Source organism: Vespula vulgaris, chromosome 2, assembly GCF_905475345.1.
Source record: "Vespula vulgaris chromosome 2, iyVesVulg1.1, whole genome shotgun sequence".
NCBI classification, from domain to species: domain Eukaryota; kingdom Metazoa; phylum Arthropoda; class Insecta; order Hymenoptera; family Vespidae; genus Vespula; species Vespula vulgaris.
The window spans coordinates 15,458,773-15,486,200 of NC_066587.1; the positions used below are offsets into that span (position 1 = coordinate 15,458,773).

Sequence of the window (27,428 nt, forward strand, 5' to 3'; positions counted from 1 at the left end):
CTCGAACTTTTAAACGATTACTTTTCGAAGATCGACTGTCTCCCTTGAAAATCGTACGAGAAAAGAAACAGAAGAAAAATAGAAAAGAAAAAACTAACTTTACTGTCAAGCTTGCCAACCGTAATAAGTTTTATTCTCGGATAAACTCTATCAATGAATTTAAAAAAGGATTTAACACGTTATTCGTTCTTCTCTTCGTATTAATATTAACCGAAGTAAATAATATCGTGCGAATACTGGAAATAGCAGCGTGCTTATCAATCGATGCTCGATATGCTTTCAATTATGTAACCGTATTAATTATAACAAGAGTCTCTAGGTCCTACCATCACTCACTCGTTCGTTCTCTCAAGCATACTCGCGTGCGCATTACCAAAGCGAGAACGACACACACACACACACACACACACACACACATGCACGTAGACACATACAGAGAGAGAGAGAGAGAGGAAAGAGAGATAGAGAGACCGAACTATCCGTTTACTTGCTCTCCCCTTGATGGTATATCCGAGCGACGATAATGATAAACCACACATGCGTATCGTTCGTATCGGTTAATCGATGGCATTCAACTAGCAGCACCTATTGTTTCCGCGAATTGAACGCTTCTCAACAGGGACCGAACAACCGGTCTGTCTGCACAAAAATCTGTACAACATTGATAGAAACCACGTTTCATTCGGCTATACGATTATATCTTTTTTTCTTCCTCCTATTTCTCCTCCCATCACGTAATAAATATATTCCGATTCAGACTCTCGTCTCAAATTGACGTATTTTTCAATAAATGGAAATGCATTATCATCGTCATCATCGTCATTATCATCATCATCATTATTATTTATCATTATTATTGTTATTATTATTATTATTATTATTACCCAAATATATCGTTAAATATTTAATCCGGAACAAAAAAAGAAAAGAAAGGTGTTAGTCTTAATATTCTAAAAGATTTCCCATGATAGTTAATGGAGCCAAAATTAATTGGTAATAGACAACCGCGAAGAATCAATCATCGACGATAGGATCTATCCTTCGGTCGTACGTTGAAAATTCGATACACAAGAATATTAGCTAATCGAGAACGGTCTTGGTATCGTTGATCACAGATAACTATAAACGGTTGGAACGTTGAAAGAACACGATCGTGCGGCTAGATGACGCAGATATTATGCGAGCTACCTCTTATCGAGTTTCGTGTTCGTTCATTAATTACATTAAAGCGATTTCATTGAGCGAACGATAAGAATCTCGGACACGTCGAATCAGCTATATTACAAATGTATTTAAATTTAAGTGAAGAAACGGAAGTAGCAGGTAGTAGAAGGAGGACGATTAGAGGTTGGTATTAAATACATTAGAAAGTCCTTATGCTGTGATAGTTATAAATCGTTATGATGGGATGAAAAGTAGCGAAGAGAAAAACATAAAGGAGGCTTCGTTTCAAACGAAGCCGAACAAAAGACTTTTGCTAACTTTCGTTGGCATGATGGATAACTCTGTAATCGTTAGGATAAGATAGGTAAGAAAAACAGATTGGATCGGATCGGATACGCGCGCTAACATTGTCGATGAGAGCGCGAAAGACGTTCTAACGAATTAGTAACAAAATACGCTAGAAGGAATCGTGGCATGAGAGCGTCCATTAATCCGTATAACGACGCGATCGTTCGAGTTGAACGTCGAGTGCACGACGATCGCTTCGAGCGATATCCTTTTAAATCCGTGCTGATTGTCAGACGGGAGAAAGAGAGAAAATGAGAAGAGAAAGGGAGATAGAAAGAAACGGACAGATGAGATAGAGAGAAAAAGAGAGAGAGAGAGAGAGATAGAGAGAGAGAGAGAGAAAGAGAGGGAAAGAAAAAGAAAAATAAAACAAAAAAAAAGAAAAAAAAAGAAAGATCTACCCATCGTTCGTGGTAAGATTTTCTTCGAGCGGTATTTGTATCGCGTGAGGAACGACTCCTCTTGATCTTATATACGGCGCTCGCATTAACGTTCATAAACTCGAAACGTAGCCGATGCAATATTTCAAGTTAATGAGCGCGATAAATTTATGCGTCGAGTCGGACTGCCAGTGAGACAAGGAGAGATCTAACGAAAGGAGAGGGTGGAAGAGAAGAAAAGAGAGAGAGAGAGAAACATACACAAAAAGGAAGAGAGAGAGAGAGAGAGGGGGGAAAAAGGGAGACGAAGGTACATTGAAAAAAGACTAGAAAGAAATGAAAGAGAAACAAAGACTATATAACGAGCCAAACGATATCTGTTTTTATTAATAGAAATTTAATTTGCACACTAGAAGGGGCACGGCAATTCGAAGGAAATTGAATTATCTTCGAATTATCGGGGCCGTACGCGATATCGAGTCTCTTATCGTGTCTCTACGTACGCTTTACACGTTTAGAAATGACTGTGTACGTGTGTGGGTGTGTATATGTGTATGAACGTTCGTATTCGCGTATACCGTGTTATTCGTTATGTGTGCCATGCATATTTGTGCATATATATATATATATATACACATACACACACACATATATATATACACTACGTATACTATGTATACACACTTGTCCCTCGTAAAGGTAGGCGACGTTAGAGAAAAGAGTTCCTTCAGCGAATAATTTTCCACGAAATATGTTCGATAATGGTTACTCATTGCCTTTACGAAATATCGTTCTACGAAGCAAACGAAGTGCAATTAGGCGAAAGAATGATTAAGGCGATATCGAGAAAAATTCACGTTCAAAGCGGCGTTTGTAGCCACATTGAAAAGTAACCTCGAACGAAATATCATGTCATTATGCGTGTATTATCGCTCATTATATACGAATATCGAAAATCGTTCGTCGGATCGAAACACATTCGTAATTCGTACGTCGCGTAACTATACATACATACATACATACGTACGTGTATATACCTATACATATTTTATACTCAACGACGAAAGTGGAACGCGAAACAAATCGAGCGAGGAAAACTCGATAAATGGCGTTTCGCCGATCGCGTGACCCTCCTGGAAATTGCTGCGAGATAATTCGAGAGTGTCGAAGTTAATAGGGTTTCTCATTTCTAAAGAGGGGAACGGAGAAGGAGGAGAAATCGAGGTGAATTCGTCAAGCTTGCCAAACTCTTTCATGCATTATAGATTTGCTTCGGAGTTGTATGCGTCGAATTGCAACTCGATGGCTTTTCTTATTCCTCTTCTCTACTTCTTCTTCTTCGTCTTCTTTTTTTCTTTCTTTCTTTCTTCCTCTACTACTTCTTCTTCTTTTTTTCTTTCTTTCTTCCTTTACTTCTTCTTCTTCTTTTCGTCATTTTCAATCCTCCCTTCGTCGTCAACTCGGCCCGTTTGCCAATTACAAAAGAAAGGTTCTCAGCATGCGTTCGAAGAGTTCAAATCCACCTACCCAAAACCACTACACCATCACCACCGTCGTTCCGATCGCGTATTTGTATTCTCTCTCTTTTTCTCTTTCTCTCTTTTTCTTTTTCTTTCCCTCTCCGCAAAACTTTGAGGTTCGCTTCGACACAAAGACACCGTACAAGATTACTTTCTTTGTAGAACCGAGCAAGTTCGTTTCCTTGCCGTTGCCTTCAGTCGATTACAAAGAACGTTCTTTTAAGGAAATACCCTTTTGTGCGGTACTCGCGTTCTCTCTCTCTCTCTCTCCCCCTCTCTCTCTTTTTCTCTCTCTCTTATCGATGAAAGTCTTGATTCTTCCTTCTAACTCCTCTCATTCTCCTCTTTTCCTTCTTTTTCCACTTCTTCACCTTCTTTTTCCACTTCTTCTTCTTCTTCTTCTTCTTCTTTTTCTTCTTTGTCAGTAATACTTTTTTTCGTATCGAACGATAAACGCCAAAATAGACGGTTAATCGATCTTTCACGATTACACGATCAATCGTGATCGATCTTTCCGAAACCGTTTTAATAGCATCCCTAATTCGTTAACAAGAGTTTAATCTTTAAGATAAACAACCGAATGTCCTCCTTTCAATAGAGAAATAAATTGCCAATGTGTCAAGTGTCCCACCAAAAATTTCATAATTATTTATTGTAAAAAGCTTTGATACCGACGAAAAAGTTGATACGCTTAAAAGCGAAACTCATTAGGAACGGCTACTTCCATTAAGGGAAAATTACTTAGCAACGTTCTTAAACGGAACGAACTCGGCCATACTATAATAAAAGGCCAGTACTTATTCTTTGTTAACGTCACGGTGTAACTCTCTTGTTCGTTCGTTCGTTCGTTTATTCGTTCGTTCGCTTAAATACTCGCTAATATGTCTGCCCGAGACACGCCCGAGTTATCCATGCGTTTTCATCGAGGATGTGTTAATGAATAGAAACGACTTTATAACCTTGCACTACTCAACGTCGTGAACCATCACGCGTGGCATTCCAACCGAATATAAACATCGGACTTTTTTATTCGTCGAATAATAACGAAACTTTTCTAACAGAAATTTGCCAACACGTTCGATAATCTTGTTTTTTTTTTATTCTTCTTTTTCTTTTTCCTTTTTTTCTATTATTTTTTTTTTTCAAATAAAATATATATTCATATAATAAAAACCTCGTGTAAACACTACGCAGATTCAACGGATCTAAACGAATTAACGAGGCAAGCTTACGGGAAATATAACATGAAAAATATGACTCGACGTTTAACAAGGATACATTTTACACGTAATATCGTAGAAATAATTTTCATTTATTTTTCTAAATATTAAGTGCTCCATAATACATATCTGGATGTAAGTATTACGTATGTATGTATCTATGTACGTACAAATACCTTAAGAAAATGAACATGGATATATTTAAGTGGACGGTTAATTAAAGCAATTAATTTAAGATAGGAAGTTATCCGAAGCTCTGGGTTTTACGATAAAAATAGATAAACATAGTTCGAAGAGACGAAAGAAGAAGAAGAAGAAGAAGAACAACAACAAGTAGAAGAAGAAACAAGGGGAGACGACGACGACAACGACGAAGAAGAAGAAGAAGAAGAAGAAGAAAAAGAAGAACGATGGTGGAAGGAAGAAGACAAAGGTAAAGTCCGAGGATGACACGGACCGTATTAAAAGCTCTCGCGGTTCACGGCCGTTTGTCTCGACAATTTAATTTCGTCTTTGTAACCACGGGAAAGCAAGAAACAGTTCTTCGGCTCAGCGATTTCTTCTTCTCCCTAGGACGTTCAACAATAGGCGGAAACGCGTCTGGTTTTACAAAAGGAGCATCGTATTCTCTTGTTGAAGGAGAAAAGATCGAAGAGGAGAAAGAGAACGACTCTACTCTATGCCTAGAAGAGGATAGTGTGCTTGTATTTGCCGATGTCCGAATGTGGCTGATAAAGAATCGAGGTTCGTGAAATCAAAAGGTTCGTGGAAGGGGAGCCCTATCTCTTTCTTTCTTTCTCTCTTTCTTTCTCTCTCTCTCTCTCTCTCTCTCTCTCTCTCTCTCTCTCTCAATCCCTCGCAGATGGTGTATGGAAGAAGCGCAACGGCTCGTGATAGATTTAAGCGGATAGTTACGGTACTTGATTAATGTCAATGTGTGCGCACGGACACGTGCAGATGGCTTCCACACGGTAACACAATTGAATTATTCAACTGCAACATCGTTCTCAGGATACACTGACACGAAACCGCGAAAGAGATCGTCGTCGTAATTCTCTAGGTTGTCCTCGAGACAATGATTTACAGAGAGAGAGAGAGAGAGAGAGAAAGAGAAAATGTTTCGTTCAATGAAATATTTATAAAACTTTAACAAAATCAAGAACAAACGGAAAATAAACTGAAAAAAGTAAAAAGGAAAAGATAAAGAACTGTGAGAAAAGAGAGTATCCATATGTATAATGTAATAATAAACTACGACTACGATAAATAAATATCATACTTTCTGATCCGCTTTGCTTTTATCTGTGAAAATTCATTTCAGTTATAAATATAGAATGTAATGCGATCGTACGTACGCAACAATTCGATGAAATTCGTATGCATTATCGAAATGATTTCGAATAATCGTCGTCGATTTGATATCATTAGAATTACATGTTGGCATTTAAATCAGGTATAAAATATACAAAAAGCATCTCTGTATAAGCCGTACGAAATGTACGATTTTCTCCGTCTCTCTCTCTCTTTCTCTCTCTCTCTCTCTCTCTTTCTCTTTCTCTCACTATCTCTACGAGCCTACGTAATTATTCGTTTAAATCAACATCGAAGCGAAATGTTTGAAAAGTACCGAACGAGGTGCGCGTGTACATTTCAGATACCTACGTTATAATTGAATTTACAGGACACTGTGGGTTGTATGTATGTGTACCGTATAATGACTTCCTATTTGACTATGATTACGTGTTTGCGCGCGTTTCATACTCGAAGTGTAGGTACGTAGGTATGTACACACAATGGAGAATATTCGATGCGTACGCGAGTTTTCTCCGCTTCGTTCGTTTATACTAGTCGCCCAGAGATTTGTACGTTTCTCGTTTATGTACACGATATATATATATATATATATATATATATATATATGTATACACACATATATTTGTATATATATATATATATATATATATATATACACAAACGAGAAGATTTCACATTGCTTTCTCTATGTATTAATCTGTGTATTTCTCTGTGTACGCGACCCGTATTACAATCCCGTCGAAAAAAGCCTGCGGCGCGAAACGTCAGTATCTCGGAATGAACGATGTTGCTCGATTACCATAATAATCCCTCTGTATCGCTGTATCAACTCACGTATTCCAACCGGAAAGATACGCGAGAGCGAATGCACCGATGCAATGTGGCGGTGTTTCGAAATGCCACAAAACTTCTTTCCACCTTATATACGTATTTCACTCTATATATATACGTGTGTGTGTATGTGTGTGTATAACGTCTTCTCTCTACCACTTTTATTTTCGTTTTCTATCTTTCCTCTCCTCTTCCTTCGTTTTCTCTCACTTCTTCTCCTTTTTCGTCTTCTTCTTCTTCTTCTTCTTCTTCTTCTTCTTCTTCTTCTTCTATCTTCGAGACTCGACTGGCAGTCTTATTGTTCGCCAAGCGAGATGGCAAGTTTGCATTGCAGATTTTATGCCGATACAATCTTTCGGCTTTGTCAGAAGAGACTTTACCGTCGAAAGCTTTTCGTTCGCGTGAGATTCTTCGCGCGCGCGCGCGCGGGTACCCATACGCGCGAGAGAAAAAGAAAGAGATACGGGAATAACTCGTCCAATCGTAAGATCGTAAGATCCAAATCTATCTTTATTTTCATCGGGAAACTTATATTCTCTTCTATATAAACCCTTCAATAAATCGTAGAAGATCGTAGAAGCGAATCGAAGTGTAATTTTAACCGGTTATTTAACGATCCATGTCAGTAAAAAGTCTATAACGAATTAGGAGAGAGAGAGAGAGAGAGAGAGAGAGATAGAGAGAAAGAGAAAGATAGAGAGAGAAAAAGAAAGAGACGGATAGAGAGTAAGGTGGAAAACGAGCTAGCAAGTAACGTGTTCTACATGGTTAACACTAATACAGATATGCAAATTATTATTAATTAACAGTAGGCCGATCGTTATGCTGTCAACAACAGCAGAGAGAAAGAGAGAAAGAGAGAAAGACTGAATCGGTGTGCGTCTATGATTCACCGAGATCGTCAGTGGATGATAAAGTTTAATTAGGCAACGTATTAACGCACAGTTGGTAAACCATAGAACGTTAAGCAGTAGCGGACAGAGTGAGTGGTTAGCAAGCAGGTGCATGGATAATTATACGTTTTCCTCTTATATCGTCGTCGCATGCTACTGGAATAATTAAGCAAAACCGATGAGCATTCTCTCCCTCTCCCTCTCTTTCTCTTTCATATTTTCAAGTACACCTATCTTCTACCCACAAACACATAAACAGATAAAAACACATATATACACCTATGTACGGCTGACAAACCCGGTAATTTGGTGAATTTTTAATTTATGCATCGTAAGTATCATCAACATTGAAATCGACGTTGTTATACGTCTTCACGAACTGGAGCGTCCAATTTCTTTTCGCCGGCCCTGTAATAACTTTGCTACTCCGCCCGTGACGATACTTTTTCCCCTCTCGCGTGGCACCTACGATAAAGAGAGAGAGAAAGAGAAAGAGAGAGAAAGAGAGAGATAGAGAGAGAGAGAGATATCTTTCGCGTCCCAAGAATTTTATCGTAAATTGTTGCGGCAAGAAACGACGCTTCTTTTTTATTAACCTTCGTGACTCGAATACATACATACATATATAACGAGAGTAAATGAGTGGCAAAGAAATTTACCACGATCTTCGTCGGCGACATCGACATTAAATTATTTCCAAAGTTGATTACCGTCATTTGCTAATCTTCCTGGAAAATAATGGCGTCGATGGGGAGTCAACACTTTTCTAAATTTTCTAACGATCATGAACGATACGATGATACGATCGAATGAACCATCATCGATGTATTATTATATTTGCGTTCGTTTGAAAAAAAAAAAAAATAATAAAAAAGAAAGAAATTACGCTTGCTTCAACTTCAATTTCATTATTTCGTGACAATACATGATTGTATTAGTTCTTAAAGGTTGATATGTATATTCCTATCGACGTTGTTCGTAATATCCGTAAAGTTTCTTGTCGAAATACCGGTGCAGCTTTGAGTTAACAGATACCAATAATTCAAGCATAAGATATAGTTTACGTTGACAGTATTATACCGTATTACATTGAATTATTACTAACAGATATTGAGAAAAGGAAGAAATAAAAAATCGTTAAGCGATAACAGGAGAACGTTTGATCTATTACACCGGCGCTACTTCTTTCGTTTGGGTTCGCCGACTTTCGACCGACGATATTTCTTGCCGATAGTTACGAGTGGTTACGCGTTCGGAGCGATTACGGTGTATGATAAACAAATAAACGAACTCGAACTCCGGCAGCCAAAGGGGATTAAGCGTGACCGTGCCAGTTTCGTTCAAACCGTTTCGAACTCGAAATCTTATGCTTTGTAAAGTGGAAAGAAAGAAAAATCTCGATAAGATCTCTTTTACGATTATTTATCTATCTATAGTGTGCAATGTAACCAATGAGCAGGAAAGAACAAAAAAGAAAAAAAAAGAAAAAGAAAGAAAGAAAGGAAGAAGTAAATAAATTCTCAAATAGGATAGATTTAGTTTTCTGATCGCGTATGAGAAATATATACGTGCGAGTATCTTGATACGATCATTTATTAAAAGAGTCAACATTCGTGACTTAAAATATCAGGACAATGATAGATGGAGTTATCACGAATTGTCTAATAAATTCTCGCGTGGGAAACGTATACGATTTCTAGTAAGCAACGTTCGTGTAAATGCGAAAAAGATAAAACGTAATATTCGAACAGGGACAAGCACGACGTTGACGACACGACACGACACGACATGACGGGACGTAACATAGACGATGTGCTCGTTACCGGATCACGCGTTTTAAACGTGACGTCGAAAACGACGAAATCCTATATAAATATGCAGATACGATGCCAGGGCAATGAACTTCGAACGATACCCGTAATTCCCATAATGTTTGCATTATACGATTATTAGTTCGTATCACTCAAGTATCATAAAGTGCGTAAACGAACGTATTAATCGTTTTATTGGGATATCCTTGAAAAAAAAAAAAAAACAAAGAGAGAGAGAGAGAGAGAAAAAGAACAAAATTTTTATTCTTTTTGAAAACTTTTCACTTACCTTGGGGTCGAAGTTGAAGACCTGTTCAGGTCTGAGAGGACATTCGAGACCACATTTACAGGTTCCCGCTGTCGTCAGGTACTTCTTCAGTTGATCCAACGAGCCTAGAGCCGTGCTGCTCGGACTGAAACAAATAGAATAAAACAATACGTTATTATAACAATACGAGATAATTTTAAATACTTTCTCGATGAAGAAAAGAAAAAGAAGAAAAAGAGGGGAAAAAAAAGAAGATGGAAGAAAAGAAGAATCTCGTGGAAGGAATAATGTTCCAATTTTCACGTCTTCGAAGGAAATAGACTTATCACGATTTAACCGAGCGTTTCAATGAACCTTAAGGAAACTTCTTGTTTATTAAGTAAAAGATAGCCACGCGTTTACGTTCTTGGGTTGGGTCCATCCCAAGGCCAATGGTTTCGGTAACGTTTATCGGCGTTCGAACGTACGTTCAAAGCCAAGTGGAGAGTATAGAAAAGGAGATAAGAGAAACGTAGTGGTAAGGGTGCAAGAAAGGGCTCCAACACTGACACCAGTAACGTTCACTCTCGAAGATGGTTTGGGCGAGCCGCAGCGAGGTGAAACGAACGAGAGGCTTCTTGCTTGTATATTGATTACCCAATGGAGAGACAGAGAGACTTTGTTTCGAGGTACTTTGCAGCTTCCTAAACTAATAACCTCGGGCGTTTCATCCAGGGCATTATAACCCCCTGAGACTACCCCTCTTCTTCGTGTCTCGACCCTCACTACCCTCTTTCTCTTTCTCTCTCTCTCTCTTTCTCTTTTATCTTTAGTCACGCTACCTCACCTCTCCTTTCCTCTCTTATCGCTTTATATCTTTCTCTGTATTCCTATCTCTGTCTTTCTCTTTTCTGTATACTATAGTATCTCATTCTCCAAAGGAATCCTCGAGGCAATTATTTCTCTCAACAAGACAAATTTCTGGCGCCCACCTTGTTACTAATTTGTGCCGTATTCGATTTGTTCCACTCAAATATATATATATATATATGTATGTATGTATGTATGTATGTATATGCGTTTGTGTGTGTATTTGTACCCTTACATCAGTGCGAAAACGAGACACGAGTTATGAATTTCGTGCCTCCAGTTTCCTCGCGAATTATTAAGGCGAGACGTTGATATCGCCGTCCGCCGCCTCCTTCTCTTCCTCCTCTTCCTCCTTCTTCTTCTCCTTCTCCTCCTTCTCTCTAACGATAAGAGGATTTAATTATGCGCGTTTTCAACGAATCTACTCATTCTACGGGAGGTAATGTACTCTCTATCGGAATAACCGTTTGGAAGTTTCGTCGAGAGGAGTTCGAGTTTGCTCTTCTACTTCATTCTCGATTATACATTTCCATTGTACGTACATATTTACCTGCCGAATAAATCAATTGTTTCCGACTCATTTTGTATGCGTACGCGCTAACTAGTACCTTGCAAAATTCAAAATTCGCTTCACGTGTTACGTTATATGTAGATATATTTAAAAATAAATAAATAAATAAATGAGAAAAGAAAAAAAAGAGAAAAGGAGAAGAAATTCCATGAAAAGAGTTTATTCCTTAATATAATCCAACAGATTTAAAAGCGAAAAATTCTCAAGAGCGTATTTTCACTTTATATATGGGTATATATATATATATATACATGGTAAGATAGAAAATCCCTCTGAAAGCTTATGAAATAAGGAAGAAAAAGAGGGTACTTTTACAAACGAAAACGTGATAGAAGGATGCTGCTGTTGCTGCTGTTGCTGCTGCTACCACCAGTGGTTTATCTCTTATAGATAATGCAATAACGTTTTTTCGCGAAAGCACTTTTTCGTGGACTCTCGTGTCTACTCGTAAGGATACCACGATAAAATCTAAATGTAAGAGAGCGATTTTGTAAGTAAGAGAGGTCGTCAAGCGTAGTTCCTTCCATTTCCTACAAAACGAGTCGCGTGAAACGCGTAAGAAGGAAAGGTAGGTATACGATAAGCTCCTCAGGATGAATAATATTTCTTTGGGCAAGGGTTACTTGTCCTACTGAAATAGATCTTATTTCTTGACATAACGAATGTCAGTATTTTGTCCAAGCTATAAGGTGCAAGTAACGAAAACTCGTTGAAGAATATAAATGTAGATACGTATAATATAAAGATGAGAAAAGGATATATATACACGCGACAACGGCAAATTTAATTTTCTCATTCAATAACGTATTAGCATTTAAATGAATAAACGAGTTGTGCAAGAGCGCTCATTAATAAAAGTCTTAAGTCGTATTTCTATGCCGAGTACTTGCGTGAAGATCACCGATGATCACTCTCGAGTTCTATTATTCTGAGATAATAGGAATCGTTAAGAAGCTTTCTTGACGTTTCTGCAATAAGATTGATCTTTTCAATGGATGATAAAGAAACGATTATCGATCTTGAATAATTTTACTTTTTTTACAAATTATTCGTATTTATCAAATTGCGAAGGTATCGAATCGATCGTAATGTATGTTACCGCAATCACTGTTTACCATACCTCCTACTACATGTTCATACTTGTTACCGTTAGATCTCTTTTACATTCCCATTGAAATATTTAATGCGCTTCCGTTAAGCGAATAACTCGAAGCCGTTCGATCGAACGAAATCGATACGCTTTTCTCTCGTTTCTATTTTCCTCAAATTCGTATCTCTAGTGTATGTTATGTGTATGTATGTATACACACACATATATATATATATATATCCGTGTGAATGTTCGGCTTATCGAACGATTTAAAATTTGAACGGCCATGCGGAGGAATGGTCGGACGACAAGTATCGAGCGTCGCATCGCGTCAGTTTCGTTTTATGGTTAATCGCTCTTTATCGAAGGTACTCGAGCGCAGTTTCGCAACGTTCTCTCGCTCTCGCTTCGGCCGTCCGTAAATTATAGCTGTCATAAATTTATCCGCGATCGGTAATTATCGGAGTGAGCCATCCGTCGGAACGGGGCGCGAATAACGAGCCAATTCCAATTGGTAGGTCGAATCTATCCGTATACGTATCTATACACACACTTTATCACACGCACATATACGTGTGTGTATATATATATATATATATATATATATATATATGTATATACACACACACACACTAGCACAAACGATCCATCGATGATACTACGCGTCTCGCAGATTCTCGATCCGCGCTTCGATTTATACCGCAGCAACCTTCTCTTCTCCATTCTCTTTCTCTCTTTCTCTCGAACGCACACGTTCGATCTTTCACGGTTGCAATCAATTTCGCGTCGCTTCGAAATGCCTCGACTCGCTCGATTATCGCGGCTTTTATCGCGCGTTTATCGCGCATTCATCGCTCTCTCTCTCTCTCTCTCTTTCTTTCTTTCTTTCTCTATCGACTAACGTTTTATACTCCTTATTATTTTTTTCATCAATCCTCGCGGCAGAACCTGCTGCCAAGAACACGCAGTCTTTTCAAAGGTAAACCCAGCGACAGGGACGAAGAGGAAAAACGGTGAATATAATTCCACGATAAATAACTCACCCCTCTCTCTCCCTCCCCTTTCTTTTTCGTTTTACCGTTGTACGATGATTTTACTCGCATAGATCATTTCTTCCTTTCTTTTTTCCTTTCCCGTTCTCCTTCTACAAGAAATGCAAACAAAGAAGAAGACTGCGATGCATCGGCAGCCTTCAACTTCTTCTCTATCCCGGCACTATCTTAGACGATTTATTTTACATAACTACGTTCGAACTTCGTAGCCGTTCTCGCGCTTAAGCACGACACTTTGGTTCGCCACGAAATCAATGATCCGATCCGCAAAACCGGCGCGTTCGTTCATGTTCGATCAATTTCGGTGTCCATTACGGATCGAAGAGTGGGGTCTCTATTCGTGGCACGATACGATATTATCGGGGGAATAATTTTCGAACCACGAAAAGTGAAACGTTAACGGGCCGCGATCACGAATCGCTCGTTTCCTCTGTGGTGTTTTGCACTTTTGTGCATGCGAGTGAACTGGACGCTGAAAGAGTATAACGAGGGGAACTCGTCTGAGGAAAAAGAAGCCGTGCGAAAGATTCAAAGAGAGAGAGAGAGAGAGAATGAGTGAGTGAGCGAGTAAGAGGGAGGTGAACAAGTCGACTGGAAAGTCAAAGCAGCGAAAGAAGGATAAAGGGAAAACCATTTTACAAGTTGAATCAGGCACAGATTGCAGCCATTTACTAACATAAATTGCACGACAGGTAATCGTCTCGTGTGCAGAAGGGAAAGTCTCTATCGTATGTTTGCGAATAAAGAAAAGACTTTCTTAAAAAGAAATATATTCGTGTTCGTATTAACGTCGAATTTTAACGACAAAGTTAGAAATAAAATATTTTAGGTACGCTAGAAACGCTTCAGTTTATTAACTAAAATAAAATGATAGTTTTGTTTTTAAACTTTTCGATATAGAGTATCTCGATAAATGCAATTGTTAGAAATGGTTAGAACGCATAAACGAGATATACCTGCGTGTACGAAAGGGAAAAAAGGAGAAACAGAAATAGTAATAATAATAATAAAAGAGAAAAAAAAAAGGGAAATAAAATCTCTTTTACGAGCGAGACGATATTTAAAGGTCGCGAAGAAGGATAGGAATCTCGAGTTTTACGAGATGTCGTACTATTTTCGTCGATGCATTCCAAATGAGACTATCCACCCTACATATGTACGCGTCATGCAGATAACCTTATCGCCTTAACGTTGCCGGTTTTACCGATAACGGCATCGCGACCACTGTAAATGGAAGTTAGATATAAGTTATGTATATTTCTTACTGTATAGCCCGTGTTGTTCGTGTAATAATACACGAAGCAGTGAACGAACTCTCCTATATTCTTTTTCCCTTTGCTTTCCGACGTGTTACAACAAATAAAAATCTTTAATTAATGAATTAATTCGTTCGTTCGTTCATCTATTTACTTACTTAATTTCTTTTTCTTTGTTCGTTCTTTTTATTTTACGTAAAGCCTTTCAACGCTTCTATGGATAAATAAATAAAAGTTTCAGCAGCGATTAAATAAAGTTATCAACCACGAACGATCAATCCGGTCTATTTAAAAATACAATAAAATACACACGTTAAGCCGATAATTAAAAGATCATTACGAGCCCACGCTGCTGTCATTGAAACGACTACTCGATCTTGACGATGATCACGTTCGCAAAGATAACGCGTGGGATGTAACATCGTGCATATAATTAAGTCGATGAGGCTATTATCTCGGTTAACAGTTGGAAAATGCAAAAAAGGATCTTTAAAATAAACATCTACTCGTTTTATACGCGTTTTATCAGAGGTTTAGTTTGAGCTTGAGTTAGAGAGAGAGAAAGACAAAAAGATAAAAATAAATAAAGAAAGAAAGAAAGAGAGAGAGAGAGAGGGAGAAACAGAAACAGAGAGTTAGAGAGAAAGATAGTAAATCGTTTGGGTGACAGGCTGGTACGAACGGCAACGGGGCGTATTTTAACGATCGATCGCGCAAACCGATCGGTCCGACCGCAAATTGCAAGCGTTGCGCATGGACAAAATGTGTGTGAATACACCTACGTTTCTCTCTCTCTCTCTCTCTTGCTCTCTTTATATATATATATATATATATATATATATATATATACACATATATGTTATGCATGCATGTATATATATATATATTGTATATATACATAACATACATACACACATGCCAACGATTGGTGCAGGAAAAGCCAAGCCAGGTAGGTAGGTTTATATAGAAGCAACGTTCGATGCAGGCTTATGGATTTCCGGGCAAGTTGTCTTTCCCAGTCGTGCACACTGTCGGTGACGGATTTAAACGAGACGCGGGAGCGTATAAGTGACTCGATAACTTCACTGGGAATTCCCTCAAGTAATTGCACGCGTTTGGCAATCTATAACCAGGTCTCTCTCTCTCTCTCTCTCTCTCTCTCTCTCTCTCTCTCCTTCTTTCTTTCTCTCTATTACAACGAATCGAATAGATTCCCATTGGGATATGAGAACGTACTCGCTTGTAGGTATACGCGAATGCTCGACGACTTCATCCATGGAAAATTGACTTTACAATCATTTCTCTTTTAATTTCTATTTGTTCATTATTTCTCGTTGATATACTTTGTAATTATTTTTTATATTACTTACGAAAAACAATGGCAATTCGAACGGAGAGAAGTATCTACGTTAACGAATACGCATACACCCATACACCGATAGATATTATTTTAATGTTGATTGCATGAATAATTAGTAAAATACAAAATGTAAAGTTTATATAAACGAATTGTTTGTTTGTTTTTTCCCTTTTTTCTTTTTTTGGTTTTGGGAACAAATTTTCATTCTTTATTCTAGTAAGGTGACGTTTTAATGAAAAAAATAAAAGAAATCTCTTTCTACGACGTGCCAATAAACAAGCCTTACTATAAAATTTACGACTTCGACATTTTAACGCAGGTGTTCGAGATATCTTTTTTACATCGAACTAACTTTCCAAGCTCAAAGTAGTTTATCAATCGATCGAGATGTAAAATTACTGAGCTGCTCGAAACGATGACAAACCATCGCATAAATCATGTACTTCATTGATAAACGTGAATTTGTTTGAGGAAACATGTTCAAAAGTTTTTCTCTTCTACATAAATCCTGAATAAGTTTTCCTACGAATAACAATATTTCGAATATTTCTATTACAGCAAGTAACAAAAGTATTCATCGTGATTAAAATTTTATATACATATATACGTAAGTATATGTATAAGAAAAAAAAAAATAGTCAAAAGGAACGTAATCTCGAGTCGAACTGGAGAAATTATTATCGGTAGGAGTATGAAAAAAAAAAAAAAAAAAAAGAAAAAGAAAGAAAGAAAGAGTATAGCAATCGTAAAATAGGAGATCCGAAGAAGAACGTCGTCGTGATTGCTTCGTTTTCTTTCCTTCTGCTTTAATCTCGACGAAAAGTATACGACGAAGTTCGTTGATACATATGTACGTATGTATGTATGTAGGTACATACGTATGTAAGTACATAGCTTGGTAAATCCCGCGACTATACGGCTATTACTAGCTTACATTATTGATTTATTATTTAGCGTCGGTGCGGGAGCGCAAGCGCGAGTTAAATCGGGGTTAACTGCTCATTTACTGATGCGATGCATTACGGTTACTGCTTTATGCTATTTGCCTTGATAGAATATAGAAAAGGGACTAACTCTAGGGAAAAAGAAGGGAGAGAGAAAGAAAAAGAGAACTATACTTCCGACTTCATCGATAACACGCTCTTAAATCATTTTTTAGTTTCTCGATAAGACGTCCGATAATACGTAGACTCCCATATATCGTCTATCCTTTCTTTTCCACGTTTATTCCTTGTTTTATTTTATTTTATTTTATTTTATTTTATTTTATTTCTTCTTTTTTATTTCTTTTTTTTTCTATTCAAACGGAAAGTAAAGCGGATGTTAATCGTAAATCTAAACACGCAGCTCCAGAACAATATTTCACGTTAACGATATATATATGTATGTGCATATATATTTATATATACTCGTGTATATACATAGAGTATTACAAATTTTTTCCACCTAACTGTGCGAGTACGCTTTATTAGTAGAAATAAGAATAAAGAAACGTTATATCAACATAAACTTTTAAACGCTTTATTAAAAAGTTATAACATCAAATTAAATTAAATGACAAAGAGAAAGTATTTTTAATATTCGTAATTATCATATATAAGCGGAACAAAATCCACGTAATATCAGATAAAGAGCCTTTCAACGGAAATTCAAATACAACGTATATACGATGGATATTTTGAAATGGAACAATAATGATAAACACAATGAGTTACAATACATTATTAATAAGAATTTGATTTTTGTTATGACATTTTGATAAAGCATTTGCAAGTCTCGGCTTATGCAACATTTTTTTTCTTATTTCTATATTCACATAGTGGCACAATTTAATGGAAAAAAAAAAGAAAATTGAAACATTCTGTATACGTCTGTGAGAAAAAAAAGAAATATCGTAAAATTTCGTTTGTCGCTATCCAAGCTCGCAAGCGTCGATCGCGATATTTCCGTAAAATATAAAAAAAGAAAAGAAAAAAAAAAAGAGAAAAAAGTATCGTTCACTACGTTCCATCACACGAATACAAGCAATTTATTCGGAAAATGGTGTAAGTTCAATTCCGACAAAATCAATAATATGGTATATATCTCTATAAAAAGAAACGTACGGAGTTTAAAAAAAATTATCTGCAAGTAAATATAATAAAAATTAAACATATTTATATTAAAAATGAGATAAAAGAGAGAGAGAGAGAGAGAGATCTCGTCCGAAGTTATTTAAATCACAGTTTATACGTGTTACTTAATGAAGCTTCGTGCGATTATAACGAAATAATTAATAAAAAATAGAATGTTTTCGTAAGGGATTAAAATCGTCAATTTTTCAAGCCAAGCTAGATTGACGGTAGCAAAGCGACTATTCAACGATCGTCGCCTCGACGTACACACATTGCAGCAGGCGATAAAGTTATAGCGATTAAATCTGCACGCTAGCTCGCACTTAATGAACGTCACGCGATTTCTATGCCGCGGAATATTATTCACCGCTCGACAATCGTTAACGAAAAAGGAATCGAGCATAAAATTTTCCACTGAGAATTCTATTACATATGAAAAAATTAACGCGAGACTATACATACATAGATACACATACACCGATGTAACTTTGAACGATTAGTTACTCTTTTTATTCCCTTTTATAATTGTACTCGAAAAATTTGAAAATCACTTTCATTCTCTCTCTCTCTCTCTCTCTCTCTCTGTCAATTATCCATGTAGACGAATAAAGAACATACACGATTTCCGCGAAAGGAGAATCCAATATTCGAGATGATCTCACGCAAGAAGCGAAGAGAATTCGCTGTACGATCATCGATCCAGTCAACGACTACATTTCGATTAACAGGAAAGCGATGCGCCGCCGGCAAATTGTTGCTTCGAGCTTGATAACAGCGCGCCTTCGTCAATAAATTAAACGCCATGATAAACCGGTAGCGGCATCCTGCGTATTCTCCATGCACGTGCATGTGTGTACACGGATTATACGAACGTGTTAGTACGCTCTCGTGCACGTAGTATATACACAGACATATGTATATGTAGAAAGTGAGTGAGAGTGAGATAGAGATAGAGATATAGAGAGATAATATATATATATATATATATATATATATATATATATATATATATAGAGGGAGAGAGAGAGAAAGAGAGAGACAGAGGAGAGACGTTAAATGGAAACCTGTTCCTCGAATGAGCCGCTTATCGGAATCCGTCGTATCATAACTAGTCCTGGTGTAACGTAAAACGAATTTTCCATTAAGCACAAACTTAATGTGATTCACGAGCCGCGCATGTCACACGCTGCCAACGAACATTGTCGGCTTAAGCCATTTAGCGGGTTAGCATACGTTGTTGACTCGTCGAGCGCGCATTCGCCTACGCTACTGTCACCGAGATGATCTACATACGTACATACGTATGTATATACGACGGGACAAAGAGAAAACATTTCGAACGTTCCCTTTAGAAAAGATGAACAATCTTCAACATAAATAGACAGACGCATATACACTGAATTCTTGATAATTTCACATATATTCATGACATAATAGATACGATATTAATTTTCTCAATAAAATATCGAGGATATAGCTTCGTCCTCGTTAGAAAGACAAATCGAAAGATTTTCTCTAAAAGTAAAAATTACGAATACCAGGGAACGAATAAATCGATGGAAACGATGACGCTATGATTTTTACTTTGCGAAACGTTCTCAACTTATGTACATATATAAAATTTAAGAACGAGCATTATAAGTTCTCTCGGAGAAATATATATGTTTCCTTTGCGATACGTTAGAGTCAGAGAGACACAACCAAGAGCAAAACCGAAAGAAAATCGTCTCCCTCGATTCTCGATTCAAGAACGATATTTACATCCTATTGGTTGTTTTTCCACATTCTGTAACCGAGCCCTGTCGTGCAGAGAAATGAAGCGGATAACTGCTGGGATAGAGTGTATGCAAAATTGAACGACGAGTTATTGCTAATATCAAGCACGCGGAGGAGGATGAAGAGGAGGAGGAGGAGGAGGAGAAGGAGGGGAGAAGGAGGCAAGTATTTACCTATACACAGTGTAGATACGTTCTGTATACCTAAGCGAAAGTACTTCCCGCGAGTGAACGCACGGAAATTGTACAGAAAGGAGGGTAGGAGAGAGAAGAGTGGGAAGGAGGGATCGTGATACGTTGGCTTGCTTCCACGAAGCTCAACGAACACCGATATCCTTCCTGTAATATCTGAACGACGATAATAATGCCATGATAGATCGATTATTACGCTAGCCCGATCGGCACATCGAATTCGATCGATCCGTATCCGAGTATTCTCATTGAACGTTCTTCAGATTGAATTATTACGTGACTCTAATAGAATACATAGATATATAAGATTAACGATTGTAAGTGATATTACATCGATCGCAAATATATATTCGATATTTGTATACATTTTTTTCTTAGAGAAAGAAAGAGAGAGAGAGAGAGATTATTTATAATTCTTTCTTCAAATTGATAAAAGCATTGATTTATTACTATGATTCGCACAATAGGAGATGATATCACGCGTAGGTAAATGTTCGTACGAATTCACGTAAAATATCGTGACTCAGAACGTCCCGTGAACTTGTTTCTCCACGTTATACAACGTTAATAGAGTTTTTGACCGAGTACGCGTCCAAGTCACTTTATATTTCTCGATAGAACAATAGCGGTAATAACGGTAATACCGAACTATCGTTCTATCGCCAGCACGAAATTCGTGACGTCGTCTGGGAGATCGTTTCCTCGAAAAGAAGTATCAAAGACACGAATAACAGCAAATCGCGAGCACACGCTCTCTTTCTCTCTCTTTCTTTCTTTTTCTCTCATTGACCAAGTTCATACGGAAATAGGAACGCGATTTAAAGGTAACCCTAAAATTACATGAATATAGGCACATTTAGAATGATTTTATTTATTTCGATCACGAAACAAGACAGGTAGAAACAATCGACCATTTTACGTTTCGTAATATAAATCTAAAGGAACGAGGTAATGGGAGCTAATAATAAAAGAGAGAAAGAGAGAGAGAGAGAGAGAGAAGGGAAAGTGGGAAAGAAAGAAAGAACAAACAAACAAAGAAAAACAGAGGGAAAGAGAAAGAGATCGCATTTAAATTATTCGTATCGGTGTTGTTTCTCTCGCAAGGTATTTACATAGAAAATTTTACTTAGCAAACAGAGATAGAAACACGACCGATACTCGCTAATTGCAAGTCGCTATACGGTTCTCGCTCCCGTGCTGCTTTGACTTTCGAACAATCATTTACGGTCTCTGCTCGCAAACTATAGAGAACCGTTCATAGTCGACAGTGAGAAATAATGCCCTCTCTGCACTCTCCTTTCCTCTCACTCTTACCCTTTCTCTCCTTCCCTCTCTCTCTCTCTTTCTCTCTCTCTCTCTCACTACCTTTCCCTCTCTCTAACTCACTCGTTTGTTCTGTCATCCTCTTACTACGTGTATCAGTTCTCGCAGGAACTTCGTACTACTTCATCTAAAACTGCGTTCCCGTGAATTCAATTTAAACTTGGATTTACTCCTAGTGCTCGTTCCCCCACTCTCTCTCTCTCTCTCTCTTTCTCTCTCTCGCTTTCTCTCTTTCCACCTTCTCACTCTCTCTCTCTCTCTCTCTCTCTCTCTCTCTCACCTAACTGTTGTTTCCATCGTACTCCACTCTAATGAAGTTGTAATGGATACAAGTTTCTGTCTTCGAAATCGTCAAGAATAATAACTTTTTCTTATGTGAAATCGCTAGAGACATTACTACGACGTCTTCTCCCGGAGGATTTTGTAATTAGCATAATAGCTCTTACTACGATGTAGAAAACTTAACATTCTTCTCAAAATATAAAAGTATATATATATATATATATATTATAAAAAAAGGAAAAGTAATATTTATTAACGAATGATCACAAGAATAATAAAATAATTCTTTTATATAATCGAATAAAGCGAATGCCTTGGTTATCGTTTCATTTACATGAACAGGAAGACACAACATACACAAACGCACACGCATACGCACGTATCTACATGTACCTACCGATCTATCCATCAACTAATCCGTCTATTTCTACGTCTACCTGTCCGTCTAGCCGGTTATCTATCCATTTCTCTCTCTCTCTCTCTTCTCCCACCCCTTCTTTCTCTCTCCTCTCTCTCTATCTCTCTCTCTCTCTCTCTAGCCCTATCTTTCCTCTCTTCTCTCTCGGCCGCTCGAATTTCACAAACACGTAACGATGTAAGCGGCTTAGTCTCGACATAGCATGCAAGCCCTTGTTACGTGCTACAGAGTTGGCCGATAAGGGAGCACGACCCGTTATCATCGATCATCGTTAACTCGCTAACAATTAGTCCCTCTGACGTGATCGTAACTCTCCTCTCACTCTCTCTCTCTCTCTCTCTCTTCTTCATTCTCTTCAACGATGTAATACTACGGTAATATCTACTTGATATATTTAATTACTTTTAAATACTTAATTTCAATGTTCTTATTCGTTATCGTGTCGTTTTATAACTAACAGAGTCATCATACGATACTATAAATTTTCTTTCGAATCTCATAATTCGATTCTTAAGTTTCTCAAACGATTCAATAATTTTTCAAACGATAATTTTCCAAGCTTAATACGAACGATGCGATCGTTTCAAACATTTCGTAAAATTAGAACGAATATCGGGATATAAGCGTATAATTTATAACTTGTTATCACGCACGCATATACGCACGAACGCACACGCGCATATAATTTAACCTTCTAATAGAATATCATTATGAAATTAATTTTCGTATTTCGTTGTCATATTTCTATAAATATCATATTAATTACAAGGTTGAACTATCGAAAAAGCAGAGGTGAGAACATTATGATCGATGACCGGTCCACTTTATATCTATAATATCGTAAAAATAGAATTTTTAACGTGTAAAAGAGAATGAGTATGCCGTCTCCAATGAAGTGTATAAAACCATTCGAAAAAGTATCGATAAATTTCAAACCTAACCGTGGCTACAAGCGGTTACGTCGACTCATGTTTTATTCATTCGGTTAAACATGTCGGATATTCTTTCGTTCTTTCAAAATGATTCAATCGATTCCGTTCGATTCGATTGTTCCACGTGTGCGAAGCAGATTACTAATTAGTACCAAAGAAACGTGAGTGTTGAATTATATACACCTACATCCGTGCTAACGCGAGGACGAAGTGATTTCACTTTTAACCAATTTGAAAAGAAAGAAAAAGAAAAGAAAGAAAAAAAATTAGAATGTGTTCCTTCTCATGGATACACGCACGCATACTTACGCGTATAATTTATGAAGAACGTAAGTACATAAAACGCATAAAATTTCACGCGATTGATGGACGAAATCGCTTGAGCAGAAAATACACGCATGTGAGAGAGAGAGAGAGAGAGAACGTATATACGCGGATATACATACATGAATACATATATGAAACGAAGCAAGGTATGATGTCACGCGCGCGTTGTCTCCGCTTATTTGAGCCGGACGTGTAATTGCTGGCTTTTCAAGGTCGACCGGCTCGACTGCCACTTTATGTCATTTTCGACGAGCCAAACTTTGACAGATTATCATTACAAACGTGGGGAGAACGACGTCGTTCGTTCTATCGATTTGACCGATGTTCGTCGTCTATGCATACTGCTATTGTTCTCAGGCGTTACCTCGTAATCATTTCGAAAGCGATTTACTCTTTTTTCTGTTCTTTCTTCGTCGAGAAATAAAATAAAATAGAAAGAAAAAAAAGAAAGAAAAAAGAAAGCGAAAAGAAATTTGAAAAATAAATATATTTTTATAATAATCTGAAGCATTCCTTCAGATTAATTTCTCTTCAAAATTTATAACGTAATTTCAAGCGACCATTCCGCAAAAATTATTTCCTATGCTCTGCTTATGTTGGTCTGTAGAAAATGAATTTTTTTGGTTATATCCACAATTTCAGAGCTCTCTCTCTCTCTCTCTTTTTCTTTCTTCTACTCGTTCGCTCACACGAACATATACCAAATTGTGATGACCCAACGGACTTGACGATTAACGAGCGAGTGTGCACGCACGTGAGGCAGACAAGAAGCTAAACGATGTTCAACATGAAAATGTTAACGGACTAATCGTCGAAGTCGTTCTTTTGAGTACGATCATTATACGTTCGAATCGCACGTACGGATTTTCATCGACGCGAACGGGTTAAAAGGATTACATTGAAAAGGCAAGCACTCGACTTTTGCTTTGCTGCATCCAACGACGATAAAGGCTCTTTAACGAGCAGTATACACGTTGAGTGGTCCCTGCATTCTCTCTCTCTCTCTCTCTCTCTCTCTCTCTCTCTCACTTTCTCGATTTTTTCTTTTCTTTTTTATATCCCTACCGTGAATCATTAATTAGTATGGGCAATGAAAAACAGCCATTCTCGACGATGGATGCCCTTAGCCGAGTACAGTAATAAAACCCGAACAATTAGGCACTTTTAAAAACGCTCGTTTCATCGACCGATTTGTTTGTATTTCATTCTTCTTAGTAGACAGATAGATACGTATGTATCTACCAATACTCGTGCACGTGTGCAAATGCATTCTGTAATCGTATATTTGTTTCTACATTGTTCTTTTTCATCCCATCATTATCACCCTCGACTTCTTGCTCCCTTACCATCGACCCACCTTTTTCTTCCTTCTTTTCTTCCAATTTACAACGGAATCGTTTCGCATACCTGTTTCCGTGTTGCTGAATTATCGTCACGGCTGTTGTGCGATTTCGATCGACCTACTTTCCAAGGATACTTCTTCCCACCCTACCTTCCATTTTTAACACGAATTTTTCTTTTTTTTTCCCCTCTCTTTATCTTTCTTCTTTTTCTCGACCATATGTCGTCGGTATACATAATTCTAATATTTATTTGTTAAAATTTATTCACCGACACGACATTTCGATAACTTCGTCGAGTCCGACTTGATATTCTCTTCTCCTTTGATTACGTGACATCAATCAATCATCTTTATAATTTCCTCGTGAATAGAATTTTAAAAGAATTGATAGCTTGAATTAACAAATAATTTCATAAATTCATTTGACTTGATAATGTCGAACGTACGACGGCCATTTGAAAAATTCCTGGCTTCTTTCTTCGCATTACGATGCGTTTCACTTTAAGAATGAAATTTATATATTAAAAAAAAAAAAAAAAAGAGAGAGAGAGAGAAAGAGAGAGAAAAGAAAAGGAAGAAAAAGAACATAATGAAACAGAACGATGCGAAACAAAATTCACCGCGAATTCCTTTTGCAAAATGGCCCCAACAGAAGAGCTCTTATCTCGAATGAATATACAACGAATACCAAAAAAAAAAGACAAATAAAAAAGAAATAAAATTTCTAAAAAGAAAAAGATATATCGATCAACGAAAGAGTAACTTCCCTTCCTAACTTCCTATTCGAGTGCGATATTGCGAGGCAAGTAATGGGGAGATATCGGTGAGGGTGTTGCTTTTCTTCTCCCTCTTTCGCGAGGCGATAGCGAAGCGAAAGCGTTGTAAAGTTGTGCCGTGGATCCTGCTGAACAGCCGCTCGTAAATATGCACGTCGCTTCATGAATATGCATTGTTCTTCGCGTTGCATACTCGTGGCAATCCAGTACGTGGTCTGCACAACTACTACTATTACTACTACTACTACTACTACTACTACTACTACTACTACTACTACTACTACTACTACTACTACTACTATTACTACTACTACTACTACTACTACTATTACTATTACTATTCTATTCTACTACCTTAAGACTTTACTTCATCTACCGTCCCACGTTCCTAGTTTCGAATCAATCTTTGCTCGTTGTTCTTACAACGTCTCTCTCTCTCTCTCTCTCTCTCTCTCTCTCTCTCTCTCTCTCGCTCACTCTAACTCATTCACTTCAAAACGACACTTCGTATCGTGTCTGCGAAGAGGATGATGGAAATGTAACCCTCTTAGCGACACGCACTATGAAAGGAATAGATATATAGATACATTCTCAAACTTAAATTCCAATGTATTTTCTTCTAGATAAATAATATTAATTTTAATACGTCCTTCACGATCTTCTTTCCAAGATATTGGATAGAATTTTAATAGATTTACGTATTTATCGATTATCTGGTAGCAACGAGAGAGACGAGACTAATGCAAACTTGATATACTCACTATTCATTATTGATTTAAGCTATTTAAATATATATATATATATATATATATATATATATATATATTTCGTGATGTATATTTATCATAATTACACGTTGTCATAACTGCATGTGTGTTATTGGATATTATTCCTAGAATTTAAGAGGTGTAAGGGACATTAAGAAACAATTACTCGTTCTATTATTCATATTCCACGCTCGTCCTTGGTATATAATTTATAGGATCAATCGATAAGGCCATGACTGTGTTTATACGAAAGCAGTTTGGTACGTATAAACATATACATACATATATATATATAATATATATATATATGTGTGTACATGTTAAAACGCAAATTATGTAAATCGAGTTTACGTGAAAGCCGTAATAGATTTCACATACTATCGACCCATTTATTTAGTTAACGCCATATAAATCATTCGCTATTTATTGGAGATTATTATCTCGTTGATAAGAACAATAATGACCTCGAGACAAGGAGATAGTTAAAACGAATGAAATAATATAAGAGAGAAAGTAGCGAAAAACGATTCTGATTACAAAAAAAAAGAAAAGAGAAAAGAGAAAGATCCACGTGATCGATTTCGTTGATCTGGATTCGAAAAAAACACAAAATTAAATTGCGAAGAGGATTTTATTCGTCGTCCCTCACGATCGTCCTTGCGCTATAATTCATACGATCGATCGGAGCGTAACGGTATTGAAAACGATCGAATTTACTAGCGATCGATCGGATATCAACCGCAGGAAGTGTAATCGATGACGGGCCGGCGATTCGCATCGTCGATCGCAATCTCCTCTCTGTGTATCACGGCTGTGTATCACGGTTATGTATCGTGCAAAGAAGAGAGAAAGAAAGAGAGAGAGTCAGTGAGTGAGCGAGTGAGTGAGTGAGCGAGAGTCCGATGTCCTTGAAAAGACGAAGAATATAGGTAGCTATCGAAGTCGAAGGTTCGATAACTTCGCTGACTCTTCTCGGACAGTGGCACTCTTTTTTTATATCTCTACCGATACGTTCGGCAAACAATGAACCCTCTATCGCCATGGATACGTTCCTGAATAAACATGATTTGCTTGGCGCGCCAACAGGATTATGTATCCTGGCCGGTGTAGGTCGTTCGGACGAACGAAGGATGGATGTGGAGCGTCTTAATCCATATGCATGGACTCCGTTTCAAGCGAGAATGCCGTAGCTGCTACTACTCGACCCTTCTTTCTTTCTTTTTTTCTTTTTTTATTCTTTTTCTCTCTTTTCG

The 27,428-nt window shown here is 37.4% G+C and overlaps 1 protein-coding gene across 8 annotated transcripts in view; it reads right to left on the reverse strand.

The window, feature by feature from the left end:
- The window catches only part of LOC127073136 (nuclear receptor coactivator 6-like), a 232,039-nt gene that overhangs the window by 64,386 nt on the left and 140,225 nt on the right, over positions 1 to 27,428 (reverse strand). For all 8 annotated transcript variants that reach the window (XM_051014255.1, XM_051014254.1, XM_050988053.1 and 5 more), the window contains one exon: positions 9,771 to 9,894. In XM_051014255.1, the coding sequence (XP_050870212.1) occupies positions 9,771 to 9,894 (124 nt within the window). The remainder of the gene's footprint in view (positions 1 to 9,770; positions 9,895 to 27,428) is intronic.